The 27018-nt window shown below is 39.8% G+C and overlaps 1 protein-coding gene across 2 annotated transcripts in view; it reads left to right on the top strand.

The window, feature by feature from the left end:
- The first annotated feature begins 2107 nt into the window (after window positions 1–2107).
- Window positions 2108–27018, top strand: part of pdlim4 (PDZ and LIM domain 4) — a 120820-nt gene continuing 95909 nt past the window's right edge. For both annotated transcript variants that reach the window (XM_062070102.1, XM_062070101.1), the window contains exon 1: window positions 2108–2300. In XM_062070102.1, coding sequence (XP_061926086.1) covers window positions 2208–2300 — 93 coding nt within the window. In that variant the 5' untranslated portion in view covers window positions 2108–2207. The remainder of the gene's footprint in view (window positions 2301–27018) is intronic.

Raw genomic sequence — 27018 nt, 5'->3', positions numbered from 1 at the left:
GGTACTTAATGAATACTTAGGTCTACTACACTACTGTATTTTAATGTTGTCATTATGGTGGTACTTAATGAATACTTAGGTCTACTACACTACTGTATTTTAATGTGTTCATTATGGTGGTACTTAATGCATACTTAGCTCTACTACGCTACTGTATTTTAATGCTGTCTTTATGGTGGTACTTAATGAATACTTAAGTCCACTACACTACTGTATTTTAATGTTTGTCATTATGGTGGTACTTAATGAATACTTAGGTCTACTACACTACTGTATTTTAATGTTGTCATTATGGTGGTACTTAATGAATACTTGGGTCTACTACACTACTGTATTTTAATGTTGTCATTGTGGTGGTACTTAATGAATACTTAGGTCTACTACACTACTGTATTTTAATGTTGTCATTATGGTGGTACTTAATGAATACTTGGGTCTACTACACTACTGTATTTTAATGTTGTCATTATGGTGGTACTTAATGAATACTTAGATCTACTACACTACTGTATTTTAATGTTGGTCATTATGGTGGTACTTAATGAATACTTAGGTCTACTACACTACTGTATTTTAATGTTGTCATTATGGTGGTACTTAATGAATACTTAGGTCTACTACACTACTGTATTTTAATGTGTTCATTATGGTGGTACTTAATGCATACTTAGCTCTACTACGCTGCTGTATTTTAATGCTGTCTTTATGGTGGTACTTAATGAATACTTAAGTCCACTACACTACTGTATTTTAATGTTTGTCATTATGGTGGTACTTAATGAGTACTTAAGCCTACTACACTACTGTATTTTAATGTTGTCATTATGGTGGTACTTAATTAATACTTAGGTCTACTACACTACTGTATTTTAATGTTGTCATTATGGTGGTACTTAATTAATACTTAGGTCTACTACACTACTGTATTTTAATGTTGTCATTATGGTGGTACTTAATGAATACTTAGGTCTACTACACTACTGTATTTTGAGGTTGTCATTATGGTGGTACTTAATGAATACTTAGGTCACTACACTACTGTATTTTAATGTTGTCATTATGGTGGTACTTAATGAATACTTAGGTCTACTACACTACTGTATTTTAATGTTGTCATTATGGTGGTACTTGGAGAGTCACGTGTTTTCTGAGGTAGTACGTGGCTCACTTATGTAGACCAAAAGGAAGTAATTCATAAATAGAACAATGATTCACAATACGACCCCTTTAAATGTATTGTCGGTATATTGACTGGGCAGAATGAATGAATGAAAGAATGAATGACGGATGGACTAGCACAGGGGTCGGCAACCCAAAATGTTGAAAGAGCCATATTGGAGCAAAAATACAAAAACAAATTTGTCTGGAGCCGCAACAAAATAAAAGCCATATTACATACAGATAGTGTGTCTTGAGATATACATTGAATTGAGATGATTTAAAGGAAACTAAATGAGCTCAAATATAGCTACAAATGAGGCATAATGGTGCAATATGTACATATAGCTAGCCTAAATAGCATGTTAGCATCGATTAGCTTGCAGTCATGCAGTGATCAAATATGTCTGATTAGCACTCCACACAAGTCAATAACAACAACAAAACTCACCTTTGTGCATTCACGCACAACGTTGAAAGTTTGGTGGACAAAATGAGACAGAAAAAGAAGACGTCCTAGAAAGTCGGAGAAAGTTATATATGTAAACAAACTGAGGTGAGTTCAAGGACCGCCAAAATTAGTAGGACAAAACGGCGCTGGCCAAATACTCGAATCAGTGAAGCATGTTTAATATACAGTGTGCTTTATAACAAACAATTAGGGAGGTTTGTGTCATGTTTGTCCCCCTACAAAAACCATATTAAAACAAAAAATATATATTTTTTCCCCTCATCTATTTCCATTTTTCATACATTTTTTAAAAAGCTTCAGAGAGCCACTAGGGCGGCGCTAAAGAGCCGCATGCGGCTCTAGAGCCGCGGGTTGCCGACCACTGGACTAGCAGCATGAACACCCTCCTCCTCCTCCTCCTCCCCCCAGTGGATGGGCGGCCCGTCATGGCGCGTCACAGGCGGTGCTTCCTATTTAAACTTGACTCACCACTCTGGGAGACGTTTTTAGTCAGTCAGGGACTGCGTTGCTTAGCAGCTCGGAGCAGGACTTTTCTCCCCTGTCTCTCCGCGGATTTGTCCTCGAAGGCACCACCGGCATGGCCTACAGCGTGACTCTCAAGGGACCCTCCCCGTGGGGGTTCCGCCTGGTCGGGGGACGGGACTTCAGCACGCCGCTGACCATCTCCCGGGTGAGTTTTTTTTCATATTAATGAAAAAATAATCACTTTAAATGGACGTTTATTGACTTCCTTATTCATTATTAACCTGTGTGACGATGGACGTCGTTTGTTCCTAGCTAATAACAATGATTAACCATCATTTTGGCTGTCAATATTTGCAATGTTAAGTCACAGCATAGAGCAGGGGTGTCAAATTCGTTTTCATTGAGAGCCACATCGCAGTTTTGGTTGCCCTCAGAGGGCGGCTTTTAACAATGAGTAATGTATATATTAACAATATATTTATTTTACATATGCTGCAAAAAAATATTAAAATTTTACTTTAAAAACTGCCAGCTCAGTCACCAGAGTTTTACAGTAAAAGCAGTGTTGTTGTTTTTACAGCATATAAAAAAATTGAATAAATGGAATGGAATGGAGAAACAACACCACTGTTTTAGCTGTAAAATTAAAGCAACAGAGCTGTCAGGTTGTTTTTTTTACCCTAAAATATTGTTGTTTTAATGTTTTTATGTCTGTTTTTTTAATGTTTTAGTGCAGGGGTAGGGAACCTATGGCTCTAGAGCCAGATGTGGCTCTTTTGATGACTGCATCTGGCTCTCAGATAAATCTTAGCTGACATTGCTTAACACGATAAGCAATGAATAATTCAGCTGGTAATCACAGTGTTAAAAATAACGTTCAAAATATAAAACATTCTCATGCATTTTAATCCATCCATCCGTCTTCTACCGCAGTAGTTCTCAAATGGGGAACGCGTACCCCTGGGGGTACTTAAAGGTATACCAAGGGGTACGTGAGATTTTTAAAAAATATTCTAAAAATAGCAACAATCCAAAAATCCTTTATAAATATATGTATTGAATAATACTTCAACAAAATATGAATGTAAGTTCATTAACTGAACATCAAATCAAGTAGGCTATTCCATTTATTACCATAACCCAGAGTTTCCCCCATGCCATGATGGTTTGACCCTCACTAAAATGTCTGTCAAAAGGAAATGCAACAATGCAATATTGAATGTTGACAGCTAGATTTTTTGTGGACATGTTCCATAAATATTGATGTTAAAGATTTATTTTTTGTGGAAGAAATGTTTAGAATTAAGTTCATGAATCCAGATGGATCTCTATTACAATCCCAAAGAGGGCACTTTAAGTTGATGATTACTTCTATGTGTAGAAATCTTTATTTATAATTGAATCACTTGTTTATTTTTCAACAAGTTTTTAGTTATTTTTATATCTTTTTTTTCCAAATCGTTCAAGAAAAACCACTACAAATGAGCAATATTTTGCACTGTTATACAATTTAATGAATCAGAAACTGATGACAAAGTGCTGTATTTTACTTCATCTCTTTTTTTCAACCAAAAATGCTTAGCTCTGATTAGGGGGTACTTGAATTAAAAAAATGTTCACAGGGGGTACATCACTGAAAAAAGGTTGAAAACCACTGTTCTACCGCACCTGTTCAAGAAGTCGCATTAATGGTAAGAAGTATTTTATTTATTATTGGTTAGCTTCAAGATTAACAATGTTATTAAAAATAATAAGAGACTTATTATACTCTAAAAATGTTGGTCTTACTTAAAAATGCACGCATTTAGTTGTATTCAGTGTTAAAATATATTATATGGCTCTCACGGAAATACATTTAAAATATTTGGCTTTCATGGCTCTCTCAGCCAAAAAGGTTCCCGACCCCTGTTTTAGTGTCTTACTGTATATGGAAAAAAACAGTACCAAAGTTGATTTTACGGTAAAAAAACCCAAAAACTCAGTCGGCGAAATTTAACCGTAAAATCTATTGTCAATTTTACAGTCTACAATTTGATTGATAATTTGTTTTGAAATCATAAGTCAAGCAGATATTTAAGTAGAGTATTTATCTTTATTGTAACAAAAAAATATTTTTGGAATACATGATGATACAATATTTTGGTAATATTGAATTTTAAAAGATATGCAATTGCATGTAGTACATGATTTTTTAATGTCAAAAGGGAAAGAACAAATATATTTAGTAAGGAAAGATGAAGTATTTTTTTTTAGCTTTCGCGGGCCACATAAAATAATGTAGCGGGCCAGATTTGGCCCCCGGGCCTTGAGTTTGACTCATGTGGCTTACAGGATCCTTGTCATACATTTATGGACATTAACATCATTTTTGTGAATGTGATGCTTATTAATGGCGAAAAGATTGTTATTATCACCAGTTTTTCTTCATGGTTCCAAAATATTAGATTCACTAAAGCAGGGGTGTCAAACGTACGGCCCGAGGGCCGGATCAGGCCCGCCGACAGGTTTTATCCGGCCCGCGGGATGAGTTTGCTAAGTATAAAAATGACCCTGAAATTTTTGAATGAAAGAAACCGCTGTTCTAAATGTGTCCAATAGCAATTCTTTGTATCTTAGCAGATGATGCTACATATGTACAAAATAAACCACATGTTAGTACATCAGTCGCAATAACAATTCTTTGTATCTTTGTAGATCAGGGGCCACATGGAGAAAAATCTCCTCCCAAGTGGGCCGGACTGGTAAAATCACGGCACGATAACTTAAAAATAAAGACAACGTCAGATTGTTTTCTTTGTTTAAAAATAGAAGTACATTCTGAAAATGTACAATTATAATGTTGTTGGCTTTTTTTTTACACTTACTTGTTGCGGTTGATAATTTATTTGTCGTTATTTATATTTTCTGAATAAATTATGTGATAATGTTCATCAGTCAACTCATTGGTGTTAATTTTCAATCAAGATAAAATTATATCAAAATCAAATTACAGGATGTTATTTATGTAGTTTGATAATTTTCCTCGACTGGTGTACTAACATCATGGGATTTATTTTGTACATATGTAGCAGCGAAGTTGGTAGAGTGGCTGTGTCAGCAATCGGAGTGTTGCTGGTTACTGGGGTTCAATTCCCACCTTCTACCTTCCTAGTCACGTCCGTTGTGTCCTTGGGCAAGACACTTCACCCTTTGCCTCTGATGGCTGCTGGTTAGCGCCTTGCATGGCAGCTCCCGCCATCAGTGTGTGAATGTGTGTGTGAATGGGTAAATGTGGAAATAGTGTCAAAGCGCTTTGAGTACCTTGAAGGTAGAAAAGCGCTATACAAGTATAACCCATTTATCATTTATATCTACAAATATACAAATAATTGCTGTTTCGACATCTAGTGGACACATTTAGAACAGTTGTTTTTTTCATTCAAAAATTTCAGGTACATTTTTATACCTAGCAAACTCATCCCGTGGGCCGGATAAAATCTGTTGCCGGGCCTGATCCGGCCTTTGGGCCGTACGTTTGACACCCCAGTTGTAGATGATGCTACATACTGTATGTACAAAATAAACCACATGATGTTAGTACATCAGTCGAGGAAAATGAGCAAACTACATATATAACATACTGTAATTTGATTTTGATATATTTATTTGATCTTCATAGATTGAAAATTAACATCAATCAATTGACTAAAGAACATTATCACATAATTTATTCAGAAAATATAACTAAAGACATATAAAGTATACTGTATATACTATTAACCGCAACAGGTAATTGTAAAAACCAACAACAACAACATTATGATTTGTACAATTTCAGAAAGTGCTTGTTCTATTTTTAAACAAAGAAAACAACCTGAAGTTGTCTTTATTTTTAAGTTATCGTGCCGTGATTTTACCATTCCGGCCCACTTGGGAGTAGATATTCCTCCATGTGGCCCCCGATCTAAAATGAGTTTGACACCCCTGCACTAGTGCAAAACGTATTCATGGAATATCAATTATGTCAATCACATCTCTAGTCTCTAGTCCAGACTTGGGCAAATTAAGGCCCTAGGGGCTGCATGTGGCCCGTTAAGTTTTTCAATCTGGCCCCGCCAGACATTCCCAAATATTTTTTTTAGATCTTTAAGATGGACACTGTAGCTGTCATTATGATGTTTTCAAATGACCGTAAGTCTTAAACTATACAAAGTAGGGCTGGGCGATGTATCGAGTTTGTATCGATATATTTTTAAACAAGATACGAATTCATCGATACAGGAAGGTAAATCCCAAAGTGGCTTGCCTGCAAATTTATTTTTTTATTATTTTGTTTTATTTGCACATCTGTTATTTATTTTACGCATAAATAATATGTTTCTATTTTATTTATGTTATTTAATTCTGTACTACTTAAACAGTTTCTTTTCTGTGCTGTTAATACCCATGTTGACCAACTGGGTTAATAAAAGTGCCATTGTACCTTGTCATTCACTTAAATTTCACTGAATATCGCTCAAAAATGAATATGTTTACATGTATACTTTCACCGAAAAATATATCGAGATATATAACGAATATCGAGTTTAAGTAAAAATATATCGAGATATACTTTTTCGTCCATATTGCCCAGCACTAATAAAAAGTATTTCAATGGTTTGCATCTGCCCTTTTGCGTGATATACTAGTTACTATGGTAATCTTATTAGTTACTATGGCAATCTACAAAGTTCTAACGCTTTTTGATGTATCAAATATATCAGATTGTAGGTGGGGTTTTTTTTACCCTTGAGTTCATATTTCGCTGCGTTTGTTGCATTTTTGTTTCATTTCGCTTGATTGTAAAATATGTCGATCGAGAGGGGGGGTGACGTTCATATGTTGTCAATATTCAGTGTTTTATCGTTCATAGTTAAAATTCTTTGTTTTCACGTACATTCTAGGTGTCTCATTCAGTAAACAATGTAAAATTCCATTTAGTTTTTTTTAAGGCAGGGGTGTCCAAACTTTTTCTACTGAGGGCCGCACACGGAAAAATTTAAGCATGCGGGGGCCATTTTGATATTTTTCATTTTCAAACCTTAACAAAATATATGGATTTTTTTTTTTTTAACCTTGTTAAAAAAATATAAGTCAAATTATTATTATTTTTTATTCAACGCTTACAGTAAATCTCTATATCAACTTCAGGTTGATATAAAGTAAAAAAAAAAAAAAAAGGGTTTTATGCCTTTTCTGTCAAAGACAACTTTGTTTTTTATAGTAAAACTGAAATATGCAGTATTTAGTATTAGAGCCTTAAAAGATCAATAATGCAGGACACCATTGATTTTAATTATTTAATATTTTGAGTAATCACAGTGTAAAGTTAAATAAAATCCTACTAAATATATTTGGGATCCAAAAGGTCCCCCACTCATAAAGTGATACATTTTTATTTGTTTTTTTTTTACTTTTAACACTTAAATTATCAACTTCAGATATATTTGTCGATTTTACGTTTGAACTATTATTTTGTTTGTTTTATGCTCTTTTGTCAAATAAAACTTTGAGGTTTTTATATGGCAACCACACAATATATGCAATATTTTTTCCACATAACACATTTTAAAGTGATATTTTTTAAGTAATAATTCATTATAACATAGATTTTTAGTCTTTTTTTTTTTTTAGCAATGGCAAAAAAAAGAACAATAAACAAAGACAAAAGAAAAAAAACAGCCTGCATGGCAGCTTTGTGTCAACATTGCAAATTTTTCTTGTTAGATTTCACCTCATTCCACTTTTTTTAAATGTTTTTTTTAATTTTTGCAATACTATCAATTTTGCAATTTTTGCAGAATGTGTGGCGGGCCGGTAAACAATTAGCTGCGGGCCGCAAATGGCCCCCGGGCCGCACTTTGGACACCCCTGTTTTAAGGCATTATTGTGAGGTTTTGTATTAGTGTTCCTAAAAATAGATATACCGGCCCTCAGACACATTTTTTTTCTCAAAAAACAATTGCCCAGGCCTGCTCTAGTCATATTTGTATGATGTCTGGGGGTCTTTCTGCATTCCGTTATTTTTAGCCAAAATATTATGAGACCAGGTCTGACCGCTGAGATCTGACACGGTGACAACAGAACATCGAAACTACTATAGAGTGATGGTTTTTGCTTAAAAAGACGGCGTTATTGCCAGTGCGGAACCCTGGTGAACTTTCCTGAACCTCCGTATATGGGTCAGGCGTCGCGGTTCTGGCAGTAGCTCGTCGCTCATGCCGGGCCAGAGTAAACACATGGTGCTGGCGCTGCAGGGCTTGTCCAAAGGCAGGGGAGGGGGGGTCCTGGGGCGCTGACATTTGTTTTTCATCAATGCTCATTGGCGCTGCTGAAGGATTCCAGGTGTCCCAGTCAGCTGTATGCAACACACACACACACACACACACACACACACACACACACACACACACACACACACACACACACACACACACACACACACACACACACACACACCCAAACCTTCAGACCGTCTGTAGATTTATGGCGTGCCCCTACAGCACCTGGGCACTAAATGCCTAATTGCAGCCGAGACTATAGAGGACACGTTCACAGGTTGCCGACTTGTCGTTAAATGATTCACTTTGTCGACTTGTAGCCTCAGGCCATGTTTGGGACTTCAATGCCAAACTTTGCTCAAACGTTTGTCCGCATTGTTCTCCGTTATTCTGGCATCGCTGGAATTTACGAGGGTTTCGGCAATAAAAACCTGCTAAATAACTGAGTGCAACTCCAAGATGCGGTGGTGTAAATTAGAGGAGGAAGCAGCTGGTGAGCATATTTGGCATTGAGAAAGAGTTTCTTTGTCTTCTGGCAGCTTCTCGTTTGTTTGCTTTAGCAGCCGTGGACATCACACCAGCCTAATCATCAACCTCACGTTCCGGACCTTTCATGCACTTACCGTATTTTTCGGACTGTAAGGCACACTTAAAATCCTTTAATTTTCTCAAAAATCGACAGTGCGCCTAATGTAGTCTCCCATTGAAAATGTGTGGTGCATTATGAAGCGTAAAATACGACAACGGAGACCCCGAAAAACTTCAGCTGTACATCAAGCAAGAATGGGAAAGAATTCCACCGGAAAAGCTTAAAAAATTGGTCTCCTCAGTTCCCAAACGTTTACTGAGTGTTGTTAAAAGGAAAGGCCATGTAACATAGTGGTAAAAATGCCCATGTGCCAACTTTTTTGCAATGTGTTGATGCCATTAAAGGCCTACTAAAATGATTTTTATTTATTTAAACGGGGATAGCAGATCCATTCTATGTGTCATACTTGATCATTTCGCGATATTGCCATCTTTTTGCTGAAAGGATTTAGTAGAGAACAACGACGATAAAGTTCGCAACTTTTGGTCGCTGATAAAAAAAAAGCCTTGCCTATACCGGAAGTAGCGTGACGTCACCGGAGGAAGGACTCCTCACATTTACCCATTGTTTACAATGCAGCGAGAGAGATTCGGACCAAGAAAGCGACGATTACACCATTAATTTGAGCGAGGATGAAAGATTCGTGGATGAGGAAAGTGAGAGTGAAGGACTAGAGAGGCAGTGCAGGACGTATCTTTTTTCGCTCTGACCGTAAGTTAGGTACAAGGGTTCATTGGATTCCACACTTTCTCCTTTTTCTATTGTGGATCACGGATTTGTATTTTAAACCACGTCGGATACTATATCCTCTTGAAAATGAGTGTCGAGAACGCGAAATGGAAGTTCACAGTGACTTTTATCTCCACGACAATACATCTGCGACGCTCTTTAGCTACTGAGCTAACGTGATAGCATCAGGCTCAAATGCAGATAGAAACAAAATAAATAAACTCCTAACTGGAAGGATAGACAGGAGATCAACAATACTATTAAACCATGGACATGTCAATACACGGTTAATAATTTCCAGCTTGGCGAAGCTTAACAATGCTGTTGCTAACGACGCCATTGAAGCTAACTTTGCTACGGCACGGCGGCGGTGGCGGGCGTTGTAGCTTTCGACGACACCCCGGCCGCCATCAGAGTCGGCAAGAAACATATATTTCCCCAAAGTTACGTACGTGACATGCACATAGCGACACGCACGTACGGGCAAGCGATCAAATGTTTGGAAGCCAAAGCTGTACTCACGGTAGCGCGTCTGCTATCCATCTCAAAGTCCTCCTGGTTGTGTTGCTGTAGTCCGCCGCTAATACACCGATCGCACCTACAGCTTTCTTCTTTGCAGTCTCCATTGTTCATTAAACAAATTGCAAAAGATTCACCAACACAGATGTCCAGAATACTGTGGAATTTTGAGATGAAAACAGAGCTTTTTTGTATTGGATTCAATGGGTCCGAATACTTCCGTATCAACCATTGACGTCACACGCATACGTCATCATATCTAGAGGTTTTCAACTGGAAGTGTGACGGGAAATTTAAAATTGCACTTTATAAGTTAACCCGGCTGTATTGGCATGTGTTGCAATGTTAAGATTTCATCATTGATATATAAAGTATCAGACTGCGTGGTCGGTAGTAGTGGGTTTCAGTAGGCCTTTAAATTCTAAGTTAATGATTAGTTGCAAAAAAAATGTAGTTTCTCAGTTTGATTATTAAATATCTTGTCTTTGCAGTTTATTCCATTGATAAGTTGAAAAGGATTTGCAAATCATTGTCTTTTGTTTTTATTTACGAACTACACAACGTGGCAACTTCACTGGTTTTGGGGTTTGTAAATAGTCAAAGCAGTTCATTAAAATAGCGATCTTTTTGATGGTCTTTGATGATTCAAATAACCAAAAGTGCCATTTAAACACAATAAAACATTACCAACAACACCAAATAGCAATGGAAGGGTTGTTGTTATTTGTTAGATCGTATTAGCATGTAGCATTAGCATTACCTTCATCTATTTACATTCCCACATAGCTAAACAAGCTGAAATCTGGGATCTGAGCCCAGGATGTCGTTGTGGCTTGTGCAGCCCTTTGAGACACTTGTGATTAAGGGCTATGTAAATAAACTTTGATTGATTGATTGAAATGACCGCAATCGCCCCCTAGTGTACGAGAGGCACACTGCGTATCACCAACAGTCGCATTAGAGATAGAGCATGGAAACTAGTACTTCACATGTAGTTGTGAAAATCTAATTATTTCAGTAATCTGACTAATCTAGTGCTTGGAAATTCATCAAATACTTGCTCTGATCTCATCCAAGATGGTGCTCACATTGTGTTGACTAATAACCGAGAAGACGCTATAGGTTTTGCTAACTGAAGATCAGGTTAGCTGGTGCTGGTCGTGTCCAATGTTGTTGAGAAGACCAAAGTCCTCAATAGGTTTGTTATTTCTCCAAGGAGGGTATGTTTTTCTTGGGGTTGAACAGGGTCAGAGGCAATGACTGACCAGCACCATCACTTCCTGTCTGTCCTTGAAACGCCAATACTGTATTCTAAAGACCATGGACAAGAAAACTATGATGAATGACAGCAGCTGGTTCTTATCCGAAGCCGCTAACGCCCCGAGATAAACCCATTAGCCCCCTGCCAGCCTGTTGGCACGGACGCTTGCGCGATGTGGTGTTTGGGGAATATAAATTCCGTCACTGATGTTACTGTGCAGACATTTGGAGAGGACGCGTTAAATACGACAGCGAGGTGATTGTCAGCCTGGTGCCGGGACGCGAACAAACACAGCATCACAGATAACGACGTCATTGGGTTCAACCAAACTCTCATATACTGTTGTTTGGAACACCTGAGATCCAACACAACAACACTTATTAGAGCAGTGGTTCTCAAACTTTTTTTGTCATCCCCCACTTTGGACAAGGGGGAGTTTTCACGCCCCACCTGCCCCCATCGCCCCAACAGAACGCTAATGCCTTAACATTTTCAAATTTATCGAACATCAAGTAACATCAACTTTTATACATTCAAACTCAATAACATAAAATAAAATCAAGTTCAATAATAAATAAAATAACTGTGCAGCTGTGGTATAACTTGCATCAAGTTCAATATCAAATAAAATAACTTGCATCAATTCAATAATAAATAAAACAAAAGTGTTATAACTTGCATCAAGTTCAATAATAAATCAAAAAAAGTGTTATAACTTGCATCAAGTTCAATAATAAATCAAAAAAAGTGTTATAACTTGCATCAAGTTCTATAATAAATCAAATACAAGTGTTATAACTTGCATCAAGTTCAATAATAAATCAAATAACTTGCATCAAGTTCAATAATAAATAAAACAAAAGTGTTATAACTTGCATCAAGTTCAATAATAAATCAAACAAAAGTGTTATAACTTGCATCAAGTTCAATAATAAATCAAAAAAAGTGTTATAACTTGCATCAAGTTAAAAAATAAATCAAATAAAAGTGTTATAACTTGCATCAAGTTCAATAATAAATCAAAAAAAGTGTTATAACTTGCATCAAATTCAATAATAAATCAAATAAAAGTGTTATAACTTGCATCAAGTTCAATAATAAATCAAATAACTTGCATCAAGTTCAATAATAAATGAAAATAAAAGTGCCACTTTGCAATCTTTGCCAAAAAAAGGAGGACAGGGCAAGTAAACATGAGTTTTACAGTACTCCAGCATTAGTGGCTGCAATGAGCCTGTTTTGCACTGCACAGCTGAGCTGCCTTGACGCGAGTGTTTCCCGGTGAATGACACATTGTGTCCAATGCGCATTTGGCGCAACCCTCTTTATTAGAGCCTGCAGCCCGTTTCTTTACTCTGCCATGGTCTGTGCGCCATCAGAGCAAAAGCCCACACAGTTTTCCCATTTAAGGTCGTGTTCTTTGAGGAAACTGTCCATGATCTTGAACAGCTCATCAGCAGTGGCTCTATTTTTTATGTATTTGCAAAACAGCAAATCCTCGCACAGTGACTCGCCATTCACAAAGCTTCCGCTTAGCCCCGCCCCCATTAGTTACTGTTGCTGTCTGTCAAACTTTCGCTCCTACCTAGAAATGTAAAGCATACAGGAAAAATAAGTAATTTACATTTATCTATATAGCGGATTTCACAGACAGAATCACAAAGTGATTTCCAGTGTGTATAGAAAATGAAAGCATAGTAAAAAAAAAAATCAAAGATTATAATAATAAAAAAATTAAAAAAATTAAAGTGAAATTTCCTCCCGTTCCTCGCGCCCCACCTGTCATGTCTCTATTCCCCACCAGTGGGGCGCGCCCCACACTTTGAGAAACGCTGTATTAGAGTATTTTGACTATTCAATGGAATATCAGAAAAGTATTGGTAACCTGGATGCTGGAATGTAGACAGCTTAGTGCTTTTAGTAGGGGCCTTACTGTGTGTCTGTAGCTTTAATTGCTAATGAGCGTGTCTGATTTAAATGCCGATAAATGCTTTAAAATGTAATATCGGAAATTATCGGTATCGGTTTCAAAATGATGGGTATCGGTTTCAAAAAGTAACATTTATGATTTTTTAAAACGCCGCTGTGTACACGGACGTAGGGAGAAGTACAGAGCGCCAATAAACCTTAAAGGCACGGCCTTTGCGTGCTGGCCCAATCACATAATATATACGGCTTTACACACACACAAGTGAATGCAAGGCATACTTGGTCAACAGCCATACAGGTCACACTGAAGGGGTGGCCGTATAAACAACTTAAACATGGTTACAAATATGCACCACACTGTGAACCCACACCAAACAAGAATGACAACATTCGCGGAGAACATCCGCACCGTAACACAACATAAACACAACAGAACAAATACCCAGAACCCCTTGCAGCACTAACTCTTCTGGGACGCTACAATATACACCCCTGCTACCCCCTACCCCCCACCCCCACCTCAACCTCGCCCACCTCAACCTCCTCATGCTCTCTCAGGGAGAGCATGTCCCAAATTCCAAGCTGCTGTTTTGAGGCATGTTAAAAAAAATAATTCACTTTGTGACTTCAATAATAAATATGGCAGTGCCATGTTGGCATTTTTTTTCTATAACTTGAGTTGATTTATTTTGTTACATTGTTTAATGCATCCAGCGGGGCATCACAACAAAATTAGGCATAATAATGTGTTAATTCCACGACTGTATGTATCGGTATCGGTTGATATCGGAATCGGCAATTAAGAGTTGGACAATATCGGAATATCGGATATCGGCAAAAAAGCCATTCTCGGACATCTCTAGTAGAAACACTTAAAGGGGAACTGCACTTTTTGAGAAATTTTGCCTATTGTTCACAATTATTATGAGAGACAAAAACACACATGTCTTTGTTTGTTTTTTTTAGAATTTTAAAGATGATAAACGCTTGCACGATGCGGCTAATGGAAGTCACCGTTACAGGTGTTGAAAATGTACTTCCTGTTTTAATGCCTTAAACCGGAAGTAAAACCATCCAGAGTGTTTCTGCTCAAACGGATTCTTATTTTATCAATCCTAGCACTGTTTGTAAGTTTTACAGTATAACTAAAACAATCCAGAGTGTTTTCTTGCTTATTGGTATGTGCTATCGTAATGTAATCAGGCGAGCGTCATTAGCATTAGATAGAAAGCTAACATGTTTACAAGTGTCTGTGTTAGTATTATTAAATTACAATGGCATTATTTTTGTATTGCTTTAGTTTTAAAAAATCCTCAGTAAATTCACCAAAACGTCACTGTGGAGTTATTGAGTCTGGTCAGCTGATTGGAGAGCAAATAGTGGGTCCATGGCGATAACTTCTGTTTCACCTAATCAGCTGCTTTACTGCCATGTTACAGACACTGTTTGGAAACTGTTTAATGTAAATAAACATTCACTAAATATTTCTGTCTAAATAGCTCATTTCACAACATATACATCTCCGTCTTAAAGTCCGCTGCGGCTAGAATATGGACAAATATTTTTTCCTGTAAAACTTAGTGGGTGCGGCTTATATACACTCTATAATCCGAAAAATACGGGACTAGCCTGGAGAGAGTGAAGGAGGAGGTGTGTGTGAAAGTTAACTTTCAGTTTTGATACCCACCAAGGCGAGGCGACCAAAGATGACAAATGACAGCTGAGGAGGATGTCCACATTATAATTTTTTTCTGACCTTTAGATACAACTATATTGCCAAACATATTTGGCCACCCATCCAAATGATCAGAATCAGGTGTCCTAATCACTTGGCCCGGACACGGGTGTATACAAAAAAGCACTTAGGCATGGAGACTGTTTCTACAAACATTTGTGAAAGAATGGGCCGCTCTCAGGAGCTCAGTGATTTCCAGCGTGGAACTGTCATAGGATGCCACATGTGCAACAAATCCAGTCGTGAAATTTCCTCGCTCCTAAATATTCCAAAGTCAACTGTCAGCCTTTGGGAACAACAGCAACTCAGCCACGAAGTGGTAGACCACGTAAACTGACAGAGGGGTCAGCAGATGCTGAAGGACATAGTGCAAAGAGGTCGTCAACTTTCTGCATTGTCAGTTGCTACAAAGCTCAAAACTTCACGTGACCTTCCAATTAGCCCACGTACAGTACGCAGGGAGCTTCATGGAGTGGGATTCCATGGCCGAGCAGCTGCATCTAAGCCATACATCACCAAGTCCAATACAAAGCGTGGGTTGCAGTGGTGTAAAGCACGTCGCCACTGGACTCTAGAGCAGTGGAGACACGTTCACTGGAGTGATGAATCATTCTTTTCCATCTGGCAATCTGATGTACAAGTCTGGGTTTGGAGGTTGCCAGGAGAACGGTACATTTCGGACTGCATTGTGCCGGGTGTGAAATTTGGTGGAGGAGGAATTATGGTGTGGGGTTGTTTTTCAGGAGTTGGGCTTGGCCCCTTAGTTCCAGTGAAAGGAACTGTGAATGCTCCAGGATACCAAAACATTTTGGACAATTCCATGCTCCCAACCTTGTGGGAACAGTTTGGAGCGGGCCCCTTCCTCTTCCAATATGACTGTGCACCAGTCCACAAAGCAAGGTCCATAAAGATATGGATGACAGAGTCTGGTGTGGATGAACTTGACTGGCCTGCACAGAGTCCTGACCTGAACCCGATAGAACACCTTTGGGATGAATTAGAACGGAGACTGAGAGTCAGGCCTTCTCCACCAACATCAGAATGGTCGAAAATTCCTATAAACACACTGCGCAACCTTGTGGACAGCCTTCCCAGAAGAGTTGAAGCTGTAATAGCTGCAAAAGGTGGACCGACATCATATTGAACCCTATGGGTTAGGAATGGGATGGCACTTCAAAATCATATGTGAGTCAAGGCAGGTGGCCAAATATTTTTGGCAATATAGTGTAGCTCGGTTCTCTCTTAAGCACTGGTATCACAATTGTTTGTACTTACTCCTTCTCAGGAGAGAGCATTTGAGTAGGGGTGCACATCCAAATCGAGATTCTTATTCATCCTGATTCTTAATGTAATTATCATTTTCAAAAATGTATTCAAAAAAGTTACGGAATAAATAAAATAAATAAACAATTTTTTTTTTTAAATTGTTTCTTATAAGAACATTTTTTTGAAAGACGTTTTAGGTTATTTCCAAGGGGAGCTTTTCAAACCTGTAACTTTTTAAAAAAAAGTTTCATTATACTTATTACTACTTTGCAAGAATCGGTTCTGGATCGAATCGTCACCCCAGGAATTGGAATCGGAATAGGTTGCCCAAAGATTCACACCCCTACGTTAGAGTGTTTCTTCTGTGAAAAGTGAAGCAAAGTGAGATGATAGATTTTCATCACGTTTAGTTCTTAGAAACACATCTTGCATTAAACATGTAATATTCCATAATAAGGTACTTTTAATGAAGTCCACCTCCTTCTCGCCTTCTTAGCCTAGGTCTGTCCGTCACATACCAGAGGAAGGACATGTGACCTAAAGCTGCTCGTGGTGGTTTTGCTGACAACATTACTTAATCCTCGACTTTGGGTCGCTCGGTGGCACAGACCTTTTTTTCCCGATCATAGATTGTTGTGACCTAGGCCTTCTCTACAAGTGAAGGGAAAAAAAAACTTCCTGGAGCCGAGCGGCGGGAGAACAATGCGAGGACATCGTCGGTTGTCCAGCTCTTCCTGGTCATCTAATAAATTCATGAGTAATTGCCGACGTAAGCATGTCTGCGAGCAGAGGCCAGAAGAAAGTTGAGGGGGATGTCATTTAGAAAGAAAATATGGGAAGAATATACGCTATGTGGGAAAGTTGTTCAGTATTCTGAGGGCAGGGTGCTCCACCTGAGGGCATGAAGGGGTCTAGCTAACACCTGGATCCTGATAGTTTCACAAAAGGTCATGCTCTCGTGACTCATTGGTGACTTGCAGTGTTCCAGACATTGGCAAACACTCATGTTCGGATCACTCCCCTCCAATCGAGTCATCACTGGCAGCCTCGAATCCTAAGGGATGATTTGTTTAATAATAGAATCTAAATGTGTAAAATGTAACAATCAACAATGAGCTGATAATAATAACTGTGCTATCCAGTCGGTATATCTTGTTGTCTTACATTTCTGAGCATCATTTGCAAGTATATAGTTATTTTAGTTTGTTCCAGGTGTGTTCCTGTAGTCAGGAACTCTCTAATAACTAAAGTTCCTTGGGTGAATAATGTAAACTCACTAGACCGGTATGTTTTAGCACTTTCATGGCGAGTTTACTGACAGATATAAGTAAGAACTTTACACTACTTTATATTAGAAATACAACAGCAGAGGATGAATGTCTCATGACAAGAAGATAGAGAAAAAGAAGAAGCTTATCGACTATGGTGTCGGCACAAACTACAAAGGCGGGCGCGCACATTTTCAGTACTTACGCAGATTGCAAATGCAGATCAGCAGGTAGCAGAAGGTAAGAAAAGTTGCTTTTGCATAATATTGCGAAACAAAACGTCAGATAACATGTCTTACCTTATACACACACCATAATAATACTCATATGTTAAAGCACAGTACAATCCATCAAGCAGTGCAGCTTCATAGCTTACCAAAGTCGTACTAAAACATTTTGGTAGATTTTTGAGCGCCGTGTGTAATGTTCTATATTTTCAATGGAACATATAACATTTTGGTGTTGTTTACTTGAGTCATATTGCAGTCTACACGTATCTCTTATGTGTGACTGCCATCTACTGGTCACACTTATCATTTCACCATGTACCAAATAAAATAGCTTCGAGGTCGGTAAGCACAACCAAAATGATTCCGTACATTAGTTAAAAGGCACACCGTCGAGTTTTGAGAAAATGAAAGGATTTTAAGTGCGCCTTATAGTCTGCAAAACACGGTATGTTGAAAGTGCCGGTGTTGTCTTTTGTTGAGTGTTTATATTGTAATTATAAACTGTCAGTCTGTTTGATTGTAACGTATTTCTTAGGCCCCGTTTCCACTGCACACCAAATCTGGAAATTTTTGGCCTCAAGTGACACAGATCAGATTTTTTTTGCCAGTTTAAACGCTCCAAAGTGCTTCAAATCGGATATTTTCGCATCAAATTCAGGTCACATCAGCAGGTAGTCCAAACCCGATTGGAATCTGAGCATTTCAAATGTGACTTCATTCTAAACAGCAATGCAACCTGGATGCGATTCGCTTTTTCGTCAGCGTTGGGCGAGCTGCGTCATCCATGTGCGCGGGGAAAGATGCAGCCCGCCAAGTGGATACTTCATCACAACATCAGGTTTTGGTGAGCAAAGTCTATTTTTGACGGCCGAATTTTCGGTGTGCGCAAATAGTAGGCTGTATATAATATATGAAGATATACAGTACAGGCCAAAAGTTTGGACACACCTTCTCATTAGGGTGCCATTAGGGTTGCAAAGCGTGCTCACAGTCAGAAAGTGCAGGACTTCTTCGAGAACCCCACGAACACTAGACGAATGTGGCAGGGCATACAGGTCATCACGGACTATAAAGCTGCCCCCCGTCCCTGTGACAACAGCATCAGCTTCCTTAACGACCACTTTGCAAGGTTTAAGGCACTTAACACCACTCCGGTGAGGGAATCCATCCCTCGCCCTGATGAGCAGCCGCTCAACCTGGACACAGCGGATGTCCGGAAAACCCTGAGGAGAGTGAATCCCCGGAAAGCAGCGGGACTTGATGACATTACGGGCAGGGTGCTTAAGGGATGTGCAGACCAGCTGGCTGGGGTTCTCACAGACATCTCGCTGACCTAGGCTGTGGTACCATCATGTTTTAAGACGGCCACAATCATTCCAGTGCCTAAACAACCCACAATCTCCTCCCTCAATGATTATCGCCCCGTGGCACTCACCCCCATCATAATGAAGTGCTTCGAGAGGCTGGTTAAGGAATATATGGTCTCCAGACTTCCCCCCACATTCGACCCATACCAGTTTGCTTATCGCTCTAACCGCTCCACAGAGGACGCCATCTCCTCTGCACTCCACCTGAGCTTAAAACATCTGGAAGGAAAGGACACACACGTGCGGATGTTGTTTCTGGACTTCAGCTTGGTGTTAAACACCATCATCCCGCAGCACTTGGTGAGCAAACTGGCCCCCCTTGGATTCAGTACCCCCCAATGCAACTGGCTGCTTGACTTCCTCACAGACAGACCCCAATCTGTGAGAGTGGGCAACAACACCTCCAGTGCCATCTCCCTGAGCACCGGTTCCCCCCAGGGCTGCGTCCCGAGTCCGCTGCTGTTCACGTTGATGACCAATGACTGCTGCGCCACGTCCACTACTAACCACATTGTGAAGTATGTGGACGACACGACAGTAGTGGGCCTCATCCGTGACAACAACGACATGGACTACAGGGAGGAGGTGAAACATCTGGTTGACTGGTACAGAACCAACAACCTGGTCTTGAACGTCGACAAGACCAAGGAGATCATCGTCGACTTCAAGAGGCACCAGTCCAGCCACGCTCCACTCTACATCAACGGCACAGCGGTGGAGATAGTAAGCAGCACCAAGTTCCTGGGGATGCAGATAACTGACAATATAACCTGGTCCCTACACACCAGAGCGCTTGTAAAAAGAGCTCAGCAGCGCATGCACTTTTTGCGTCGGATGAAAAAAGCACAGCTCCCTAACTCCATTCTCACCACATTCTACAGAGACACTATAGAGAGCCTACTGACCAACAGCATCTCTGTCTGGACTGGAGCCTGCAGTGCCTCAGACTGGAAGTCTCTCCAGAGAGTGGTGAGGACTGCGGAAAAGATCATCAGGACTCCTGTTCTTCCTATCCAGGAGATCGCAAAAAGCCGCTGCCTGACCAGGGCTCAGAAAATCTGCAGAGACTCCTCCCACCCCCACCAAGGACTGTTTTCACTGCTGGACTCTAGAAAGAGGTTCCGCAGCCTCTTTAGCAGAACCTCCAGGTTCTGTAACAGCTTCTTCCCCCAGGCCGTAAGACTCTTGAACGCATCATAATAATCCCCTCAATTTCCCCCCAAAATGGATTAACTCGCTGGAATAAAAAAGACAATATAACATACATCCATAAACGTGGATGCATATGCAAAAGTGCAAAATATTTATCTGTACAGTAATCTATTTATTTATATATGCACCTTATTGCTTTTTTATCCTGCACTACCATGAGCTAATGCAACAAAATTTCATTCTTATTTGTACTGTAAAGTTCAAATTTGAATGACAATAAAAAGGAAGTCTAAGTAATTTCAAGGCATTTGCTTCAATAGTCATGAAAATAAAGAAAACCCAATGAATGAGAAGGTGTGTCCAAACTTTTAGCCTGTACTGTATTTCAGTTCTGAAGAAATAGCAATTGTTGTAGGGCCAGAATTGACGCTCTGGCGTGTTTACTTACATATTACGGACATTGCATGAATTGTTTATGTACAGTCGTGGTCAAAAGTTTACATACACTTGTAAAGAACATAATGTCATGGCTGTCTTGAGTTTCCAATAATTTCTACAACTCTTATTTTTTTGTGATACAGTGGTTGGAGCACATACTTGTTTGTCACAAAAAACCTTCATGAAGTTTGGTTCTTTTATGAATTTATTATGGGGCTACTGAAAATGTGACTAAAACCGCTGGGTCAAAAGTATACATACAGCAATTTTAATATTTGGTTACATGTCCTTTGGCAAGTTTCACTACAATAAGGCGCTTTTGGTAGCCATCCACAAGCTTCCGGTTGAGTTTATGACCACTCCTCTTGACAAAATTGGTGCAGTTCAGCTAAATTTGTTGGTTTTCTGATATGGACTTGTTTCTTCATGTTGTCCACATGTTCTCAATGGGGTTTAAGGCAGGACTTTGGGAAGGCCATTCTAAAACCTTAATTCTAGCCTGATTTAGCCATTCCTTTACCACTTTTGACGTGTGTTTGGGATCATCGTCCTGTCGGAACACACAACTCTGCGCCCAAGACCCAACCTCCGGGCTGATTTTAGGTTGTCCTGAATAATTTGGAGGTAATCCTCCTTTTTCATTGTCCCATTTACTCTCTGTAAAGCAACAATTCCATTGGCAGCAAAACAGGCCCAGAGCATAATACTACCACCACCATGTTTGACAGTAGGCATGGTGTTCCTGGGATAAAGGCCTCACCTTATCTCCTCCAAACTTATTGCGGGGTATTGTGGCCAAACAGCTCATTTTTTGTTTCATCTGACCACAGAACTTTCCTCCAGAAGGTCTTATCTTTGTCCATGTGAAGTCGTATCATGAGTTGTTATAAGATTTTCACCCCTAATCCCTAGTTCTACGTACAACAGTTTGGTTTCTCAACAAGTCTAAACCGACTAAACTGAACAAGTTGACATCTGGATTGGCAGTTCAAAGTCTAGACCTTGGTTAGAATGATTATTTCCCAAGCTGTGTTCACTGGACACACTTTACACTTGTCACTTATAATCCCAGCGGATATTGGCGTCACACCGAAGATTAGCACTTTGATCAGTGAACCCAACGGCATCATTGGGGTGTGAAGCCCTCATGCATTACACAGTCTGTAACACAAGGAGGGAGGAGGTTCAACACCAGGTCCTATGAAGAAGACCACTTTAAGAAAAAAAGAAAGAGGTTCGAACATTAAGACGGAGAAAGTAGTGATAATAAAGTGTCCAAAGGTTGGGTGTATCATATTAGAAAGAGAAGACGGCCACACTGCAGACACGTGGTCATGCAAAGTTCGTCTGTGCGCTTGCCAAATTCCCAGCAGTTCTCTCAAAAGTGATGTAATCCAACCCCAGCCTGAGATTGGACCTTGGTCTGCACAATCTGTAATTTTACAGCTCAGATTAGATCAAATAAAAGCAGGTCTGGATACTGGAGAATGATGTCATGTCGGCCACGTAGCACTTTCATGCTAACTGCAAAGGTGCCAACTAGCATGGTGTCACTTTCTTTTCCAGCCTTACCCTCCAATAACCAGGAACCAAGCGACCATTCGTCATATCCATGCAGTCATATTTCACCGCCGTCTCTGTTAGCAATTAGTGGCCAACACACGGACAACCCGTGTTGTCAGCGCCCCCTGTGGCTGCTTCGAAACTGTTTGCATTGCGAGGATAATATCCAAACTCCAGTGAAAATGGGCTCATAGGGGATTTTTTATTTTTGCAGTGGTCTACATTGTTTATAGGGTTATATGTGATTAAAAATATTAGGAACAGACTTCATTGTGATTAGAGATCGATTTTTACAGGGCTGATACTGATAGCGATTATTAGTTGTCAAGGAGGCCAATAACGGATATTTGGAGGCGATATTCATTTGCAGTAAAAGTTATTTAAACATAAATAGTCTATGTAAGTAAACAGCTGGACAATGCTTTAAGATGTTTTTTTAACATTCTTTTTTTGGAAGCGTGGGACCAGTAGTGACATAATGTTTTATGCGGCTTAATTTAGCAGCAAAAAACATCAGGGGATTTTACAAACCCTTTTATTACGTGTGTCTAAGAGGAGCATCAACATTTGCATTTCACAATATGGAAAATTTCCTAGGAAAATTGGTAAAAATATGGCATTTGTCTACATAACAATAAATCACCATCTACTAGGGTTGTACGGTATACCGGTACTAGTGTAGTATCGCAGCACTAATGAATCAAAAACGGTACTATAGTCTGTTTGAAAAGTACCCGTTCAAAATGTATTATTATTCATTTTTTTAACGGGTATGACGGCGCACTGTCACGTCATGACATTGCTGGTTTTACGAGCGGAGGAGCATGTTCGGCAGCGCACAATCACGGAGTACTTACAAGCAGACACAGCGTGTAGACAGATAAGGGAGAACGGACGCATTTTGGCCTAAAAACTAAAGATGAAGGTGAAGTTATAACATTGAAACGCCCCTCAGGAAGAGGTGATTCAAGACATCACTAGCTAGCAAGCAGCTAACATCCATCCGCAGTCGGCAGTGTTTTAGCTACTTCTAAATCACTAATCCTCGCCTCCATGGCGACAAATAAAGTATGTTTTTTACAAGTACCATTATCACTGGAAGATTGAGGAATAGCTAAACATGCTTCACTACACACCGTAGGAGGATACAATAGCTTACTGGCGTCACCACTAACAACAAGCTAGCACGCCTGAATGTAAACAAATCTGTACGGAACCATTTTGATTGTGCTTACCGACCTCAAAGCTATTTCATTTGGTACATGGTGAAATGATAAGTGTGACCAGTAGATGGCAGTCACACATAAGAGATACGTGTAGACTACAATATGATGGCAGTCACACACAAGAGATACATGTAGACTGCAAAATGACTCAAGTAAACAACACCAAAATTGTATATGTTCCGTTGAAAATGTAGAACATTACACACGGTTCTCAAAAATCTATCAACATGTTTTAGTACGACTTTGGTAAGCGATGAAGCCGCACCGCTTGATGGATTGTACTGTGCTTCAACATACGAGTATTATTATGGTGTGTGTACAAGGTAAGACATTATCTGGCATTTTGTGTCACGGCCCGGGCACATGTCAGTGCGCATTCATCTGTGCGCTGCGCCGAGCGCAGCTCCAAGAGCGCGCTATGCGCACGCCAGACCGGCAGCAGCCAGCAGCTGCAATCAATCGCCGGCAATCAGCCCACCTGGAGCTGATGATCAGACCTTCCTTTATAAGCCTGCTCAACCTGCTATCCCGCACCGGAACGTAACCTTCGTTCCCGTGTTGGCGTTGCTGTGTGTCTCGTCATTCCTTGTCCTCCCCTGCTTCCCGGACTGCCTCTTGGATCTCGACCTCCCTCTTGGACACGGACCTCTGACGCCTCGCTATTCGCCCTGACTATCTGCCTGCCCACGGACTGCCTTCTTGCCTTGTTCCTCCTCTCGTTCAACATTACGGTACCACACAACAATAAATTCACACATAGTCTCACACACACACACACACACCTTGGATTTTTGTCACACTTCATTCTCTAGTTAAGTATATTGTTGTTTGATTATTGTATATATATATATATATATATATATATATATATATATATATATATATATATATATATATATATATATATATATATATATATATATATATATATATATATATATATATATATCCATCCATCCATTTTCTACCGCTTATTCCCTTCGGGGTCGCGGGGGGCGCTGGAGCCTATCTCAGCTACAATCGGGCGGAAGGCGGGGTACACCCTGGACAAGTCGCCACCTCATCGCAGGGCCAACACAGATAGACAGACAACATTCACATATATTTATATTGTAATATATATCATAAATCAAACAGCTTTACTGCCCCCTTGTGTCTGTGCCGTCTATACTCCTCCCGTACGTAACATTTTGTTTCGCAATATTATGCAAAAGCAACCTGTCTTTCCTTCTGGTACCTGCTGATCTGTATTTGCGATCTGCATAAGTCCTGAAAATTTGCTTGCGTCGCCTTTGTAGTCTGTGCCGACACCGTTGTCGATAAGCTTCTTCTTTTTCTCTATATTCTTGTTATGGGACATTCATCCTCCGCTGTTGCCATTTTTAATATAAAGTAAGGTAAAGTTCTTACTTACCGTATTTTTCGGATTATAAGTCGCAGTCTGGAGCGATTTATGTGTGAAATTATTAACACATTACCGTAAAATATCAAATAATATTATTTATCTCATTCACGTAAGAGACTGGCCGTATATCAGCAATCGTCACACACATACGTCAACCAATAAAAATTTGGCGGGGGGGGGGGTCATGGCAAAAGTGCATTGTGAAAAAAAAGATGCTACTTGCTACTACTTCCGTACCTATGAAAATTGATTAGGAGTGACAGATTGTTTGGTAAACGTACAGCATGTGTTATAGTTATTTGAATGACTCTTACCATAATATGTTACGTTAACATACCAGGCACGTTCTCAGTTGGTTATTTATGTGTCATATAACGTACACTTATTCAGCCTGTTGTTCACTATTTATTTATTTTAAATTGCCTTTCAAATGTCTATTCTTGGTGTTGGGTTTTATCAAATAAATTCCCCCCAAAAATGCGACTTATACTCTAGTGCTACTTATATATGTTTTTTTCCTTCTTTAATATGCATTTTCGGCCGGTGCGATTTATACTCCGGAGCAATTTATAATCCGAAAAATATGGTATATCTGTCAGTAAACTCGCCATGAAAGCGCTAAAACATACCGGTGTAGTGAGTTTACAATATTCACCCAAGGATCTTTAGTTATTAAAGAGTTCCGGTCGGACGGTTTTTCACGGGACGCATTGTTTTTGCACAAATACGGTACTTATTTTACTAAATTGTGCAAGGATAGCTAATATTGTGGTTTTTCCATTCTCAATTGACCGCAGTTATGAAGTTAGCATAGCCATATGGGCCTGCGTGTGTGTGTGTGTGTGTTTCATTCTCTACTATTTCCAGCCTGACCCCGGGGTGATGTTTTGTGGGCGCGCCTGAACTTTGGCCCAGGCTGACACAACTAAGGGCCAAGGATAAAAACACACAAACACACACTGTGGAGGCGTCGCTAAATGGCGTGGGTAAAGCGTGACCTCCTGTCGCCGATTGTGGGCTAGACTGAGCGGCTTCTATTTGGACTGGGAAAGTGTCATTCATGCTTAAGAGCTGCAGATTTCTGCACACACAATTAGCGTGTTAGAGGTGTGTTTGCTTTCGCACACAGACACACACACTCCGCACAATGACTCTCAGTTTGCTGGAAGTGAGTCATCGGCAAACAGAGGGGTGGACTGGGGTCTGGGGCTATAAATTAGAAATTCCACCTATGAAGCACACGGCTCATCTATTTGCACTTCATGGAGCGTGAACTTGAGTTCCTTTGCTCCTAAAACACTCGCCAGTTAATGTGCCTGCTTAAAGCATCTCGTAAAGAGTCGCAGCGTGGGCCAAATTGGAACCAATCACCTCTAAAGCGTACCATTTTACTAATATCGCTTCATTTCAACACACTCTAATCAGTGTTAGAAAAAACTGTTACTCTTACTAGTAACAATTTTTCCAAGTATGAAACTCCTATAATATCGGCCGATAAATGCTTTAAAATGTAATATCGGAAATTATCGGTATCGGTTTCAACCTCCCGATTTTCCCGGGAGACTCCCGAATTTCAGTGCCCCTCCCGAAAATCTCGCGGGGCAACCATTCTCCCGATTTCCACCCGGACAACATTATTGGGGGCGTGCCTTAAAGGCACTGACTTTAGCGTCCTCTACAACCTGTCGTTACGTCCGCTTTTCCTCCATACAAACAGCGTGCCGGCCCAGTCACATAATATCTGCGGCTTTTACACACACATAAGTGAATGCAAAGCATACTTGATCAACAGTCATACAGGTCACACTGAGGGTGGCCGTATAAACAACTTTAACACTGTTACAAATATGCGCCACACTGGGAACCCACACCAAACAAGATTTCGGGAGAACATCCGCACCGTAACACAACAGAACAAATACCCAGAACCCCTTGCAGAACTAACTC

The sequence above is a fragment of the Entelurus aequoreus genome, linkage group LG14 (assembly GCF_033978785.1).
Source record: "Entelurus aequoreus isolate RoL-2023_Sb linkage group LG14, RoL_Eaeq_v1.1, whole genome shotgun sequence".
Classification (NCBI taxonomy): domain Eukaryota; kingdom Metazoa; phylum Chordata; class Actinopteri; order Syngnathiformes; family Syngnathidae; genus Entelurus; species Entelurus aequoreus.
The sequence above is the reverse complement of the archived record's forward strand: the minus strand, read 5'-3'. Positions and strand labels throughout refer to the sequence as shown.